This window comes from Platichthys flesus, chromosome 23, assembly GCF_949316205.1.
Source record: "Platichthys flesus chromosome 23, fPlaFle2.1, whole genome shotgun sequence".
NCBI lineage: Eukaryota > Metazoa > Chordata > Actinopteri > Pleuronectiformes > Pleuronectidae > Platichthys > Platichthys flesus.
The window spans coordinates 8,061,666-8,066,549 of NC_084967.1; the positions used below are offsets into that span (position 1 = coordinate 8,061,666).

General features: G+C 39.5%; 1 protein-coding gene across 1 annotated transcript in view; it reads left to right on the plus strand.

Annotated features, from left to right (window-relative positions):
* ahcyl2b (adenosylhomocysteinase like 2b) overlaps window positions 1-3,430 on the plus strand; it is a 37,384-nt gene extending 33,954 nt beyond the window's left edge. Inside the window, exon 17 of the mRNA XM_062382752.1 lies at window positions 488-3,430. Within this exon, the coding sequence (XP_062238736.1) occupies window positions 488-494 (7 nt within the window). The 3' untranslated portion in view covers window positions 495-3,430. The remainder of the gene's footprint in view (window positions 1-487) is intronic.
* The last annotated feature ends 1,454 nt before the right edge of the window (window positions 3,431-4,884 follow it).

A 4,884-nucleotide genomic window follows, 5' to 3' on the forward strand; every position in this document is an offset into this window, starting at 1 on the left:
TAAATAGATTATCAGTTGTTTTGAGTGTGTATAACAGTATCTGTGGTTAAGCAACATTTTTACCAAATCTGATTCAGCCACTGTTGAATCTGCTTATTCAATTTTAAACCTGTTTCTTATCAAATCCAGTTCTGTTTAGAATCCTATCTATTAAATAATTAGTTTCTCAATTTAAAAATGCATTATTGTAGTTTACATTATTAATGTAAACTACTCTGTAGCTACATCCAAAAATTAGATTTTATATATCTGGCGTAATATCAGCATTTTGAAAGTGTCCCATCTGCAAACATGGAAGAGGCAGCGTTTATGACCTACACAATAACCAACCATCAGGGGGCAATCCAGATGTTTTGGCTTCACTTTGGGCAGCTTTCATGACACCCATCTTTATATAGCGTGTATTGATATATCAGTGATCTGTTAACCGTCGTCTCATGGAACTGTAATGATCCCAATCTGACTGAAACCCCTCTTTGTCTTTAAGGTATTAAACCAGTGTGGGAGTCGGACTGTGGAAATACGAATTCTCCATGAATCGCACAGACTTGCAGAGGAGGACGGAGAGGAGGACAGAATAGTCAACACACTTGCTTTATATTCATGGGGAGGAAGGGGGGAGCTCCGACCGAGCCTGAAGAAGAAGGGGCGTTGGCGGAGAGGAGTGATTTTCACATGCTTATGGCGGCCGTTTTATTTATTCATGCTTGACGACAATAATAATAACATTAACTCTTAACTCTGCGGAGCTGCTCCTGCCATTCGCCACTAGCTAGCTCCCCCAGCGTCGTTTTCTTCTGGGAGATGTTTTACTTCCCTTCCGCTCGGCGTCACACCACCACTTTCTCGTTCTCTTTAGACGCTCATTTGTGTGTCGAGTTTTGCGTAAACCCCTTCATCCTCCCCTCCCCATTGCCAGATCTTTTATTGTTTAACTATTAAAGATGAAATTATTGATGCTAAAAAATATATATACTATATAAAAAAAACTTGATTAAAAAAAATCTGTGTGAATGAAGGTGACCTTTTGAAGATTTAGTGACGGAAACTTTTTCCTGTCCTTTTTTTGTTGTCTTTCTTTTCTACTTGTAATTATGTTTTTGTTTTCTCTTGTGTAATATTTGCGAGGGCGGGGTCCAATCATATCAGTCATTTCTTTCATCATTTTATTGAGATTCACAGTCGTATCTGTTTTTAAACACTTTGTATTATGCGGTTTGGTTCTTTCCGAGCAGCCTGTAGTAATTGTTTAATGCTTAGTATGACCAGTGAAACCATCTCATTAGCTGCTTCTCTCTCGGCCTCCAGCTGCTCACATGTCACCAATGTTGAAGTCAGAGAAAGTATTTCAAGCTTAGTGAGCTCTGAACCTTTTTTCAGTTTGTCTTTTCCTTTACAAAGAGACGATACTGTAATCGAAGCATGACAGGTTGTCAGATCATTACAAGGGTTATACTGTATATTTAGATATTTATATAGAAAACCTACGATTTTTCTATCTTTCTCTCTTGCGCCATCTAATATAAGTTTTGGTGAAGAAATCAACATGCGTCATAAAGATAAAGCAATTAAATGTTCTAATGATAAGTGTGATAAATGTACTTAAAACCTGGATTTCTAAAACTGTGACAAAACACAAACCAAATGTGGAGCAAGCTGTTGCCAGTCCGGTACTAACGCAGATTTCCTCAATCAGGTCGTCTTTAATGTGTGGTGCTGTGTAGATGTACTGCACTGACCATGCACAACACTACTCTTTGGTACTCGCTGATACAGTGAATCGGTTCATCTTGAAAAATCTGAATTCCACAAGGATTTATTTTCTTTCCATCCAAGAAACACAACAAGCTTCTCTGAAAGTTCATGTGCATTTTCCTGTAAGGGGATTTTTCAAGATCTCAAATATATAGATCTTCTTCCTCATACCTGTGAGGCTTAGATGCTTCTTGTATAATGAGCTGCACAGTCGTCATCCCCCGACAGCTCTTTCCAGGTTGGCCTGATAAAGGAAATTAGAAAAACGGTCATTTCACCTGACAGCCGAGTGAAGCCTGCTGCCACCGGCTCTAAACTGCACCTGAACCGTTCTTTGCTGGCCTGCTGGGAGACACCGCCTGCTCTGCTCCTGCAGAAAGGCTTCAAACTGTTTGAGCACACCAGTTTGTCGGCTGAAATGTTGTGGTGTGTGGAAGTAAATTTGATTTTGCATTGAACAGGTGAAAATAGCACAAAAAGCTTTACCAGTATATTAAATACTTTGACTTTAATGAAGTACAAATATTTCAACACAATTTATGCAATCTTTAACTTTTGTGACATGAGTAATATCGTTATACAGGAATAGATAGGAATCTGCTCATTTGCTTTCTTGTCGAGAAGCTGGATACCACATATGTTCTTTATTCTAAATTTGCAGCACTAGCTAGTTAGCTTAGCTTAGCAAAGGACTGGAAATGGAGGGCAGCAGCTGGCCAATCGTAACACATGTCCGCCTGCGCCTCCATAGCTAATAAGTTTACTAATTTTAATAATATTGTTTGCTCAAATTGTACTGAAACAGAATGTCAGAATGACCGTTTGACTGTGGGATTACTGATATTTTTTACACTTGTCATTAGTAAAACCTTAAGAATTTATTAAATGTAGTGGTCTGTATCGATTCTGGTGTCAGAAGCAGTATCAGTTTCCCCTCGCCTCCACATTTTGCTCCACTCTTTAAATATCAAACTATTCCTTTTAAATTCAAAGCTGTGTAGACAGACCTACTCCTCAGATAAACCTGCTGCACACCCACATGACGATTCCTGAAGCTGTGTCACAAAACCATGTGACCTCAACACTACTCTGCCGATGTTTGTGCACGTCACCTTGTGCTGTTGAGACTCCCCCTCTTATCCAAGCGTGACCTGTCGTCCTTGTAGTTCTTAAGTCTTATTTCTCCGCTTTGTGTATTGAGCGTGTTAAAGAGTAAATGTACCTCTTGAAAGCTGAGGTGTGTATGTGAGTGTGTACCCATCCTCTCTTCTAGGCCTTGGTTGCTTCGTTAACAGCTGCCTCAGGATCCTAGCCTGTGTGTCGGGGAGAAACCATTTATTTTATAAAGTTTTTATTTGTTTTTGTCAGTTGTGAGCTGACCGTGAACGTGGGCGGGCGGGGGACGACACCAGCATCATATGTGTATATATACCTATTATATACATATATGACAACCTTTAAAAGTATAGGAAGGAAAAAGAAGAATCGACTCCTGTATTTATTGTTGTAAATCCTCATGCAGTGCAAACTGGCAAAAATCCCAAACATGTTTTAAGTTGTCTAATAAAGAAAAAAAAGTACCCTATGTTTAAATATTGCAAGTGATAATGTTAGATGATGAGCAATAATTACAAAATTCTGTACTCTTAATGAATAAAGATGTAGAAAATTTTAACCAGTTTTTTTTGTCCTGATTTCCACAAATATTTTCAACAGTTAATCACCTGCTTCGTCCTCATACATGTTTAGTGTGTGTTCCAGTGTGTTGTATTAGTGGACTGATTGTGTGTGTGAGTGTGTATGTTCGTTCCAGGGGGTGGGGCATGTGTGCAGCTGCTGAAGTCTGTTGAAGGCACAGGAACGTCTCGGACATGCTCAGATCAGTCGTTAGATTTTGTTTACTCCTCACACACAAATTGCAACACAGGAATCAACAAAGTTTCTGCCCCGTAAAAGCAAAACAATTATAATTTACACCTCCATCAACACAATATACATTTAAAAAAAATATTCAATAGGTTTTATTGGCTTTATATCTATGTCAGACTTGAGTCATCTGTGAATAATTATTCATCATGAGCTCCCCTGCTGTCCTGCCATGTGGTCACACTCAACCAGGAGCTCCCGCCCATATTCAAGTGTGCAATCCAATCATGTCATCTGAAGTGGTTTGCACAGCCAGGCTCTGTGTGTGTGTGTGTGTGTGTGTGTGTGTGTGTGTGTGTGTGTGTGTGTGTGTGTGTGTGTGTGTGTGTGTGTGTGTGTGTGTGTGTGTGTGTGTGTGTGTGTGTGTGTGTGTGTGTGTGTGTGTGTGTGTGTGTGTGTGTGTGTGTGTGTGTGTGTGTGTGTGTGTGTGTGTGTGTGTGTGTGTGTGTGTGTGTGTGTGTGCACGCACGCATCAAAAATGTATTTTTGATGAATTTTAAAAAAAATGAAGTGGCTCCAGAGTAGGTAGTGTGACAGGAGGTGAAGGGAGTGCATCTAATGGTCGATCCACTCCTGTTTGCCAGATCTGGGCACAAGTAAGTTCTCCTGTCAATCAAAGGTGTCCCAAATTTGTTTTAATTTAGACAAATTATTAGTCAATGAACTCATTGGATATTTTATAAAATGTGATTACTGTTCCCGTTTATGTCATTGATGTTTTGGCACATGAATATTTCATCAATGGTTAAATATTCATAAAATCCCATCAGATCAAATTTTATCTGTATAGCCCAGTTTCACAAATCTCAATTTGCCTTATAGAACTAAACAAGGTGTGACATCCTTAGTGAATGAAAGGGTTAGGATCAAATTCTATTTCAAATATTTTGTGAGTTCTTTTAAGAGAAAAGAAAAAATAAATATACAATAAAATAATTAGTTATTAATACATATCAGGATCAATTGATTGACTGATTATCATCCCTCTGTACAATCTCCATTCACTGTGAAAAGCTCTCTCTCTCTCTCTCTCTCTCTCTCTCTCTCTCTCTCTCTCTCTCTCTCTCTCTCTCTCTCTCTCTCTCTCTCTCTCTCTCTCTCTCTTCTCTCTCTCTCTCTCTCCCCCCTCTCTAACCCCGCCCTCTCGGGGCGCGCAGGGACAGTGAATCAAACAGACTTGGCTGGTTTGCATGCGGAGGAGAA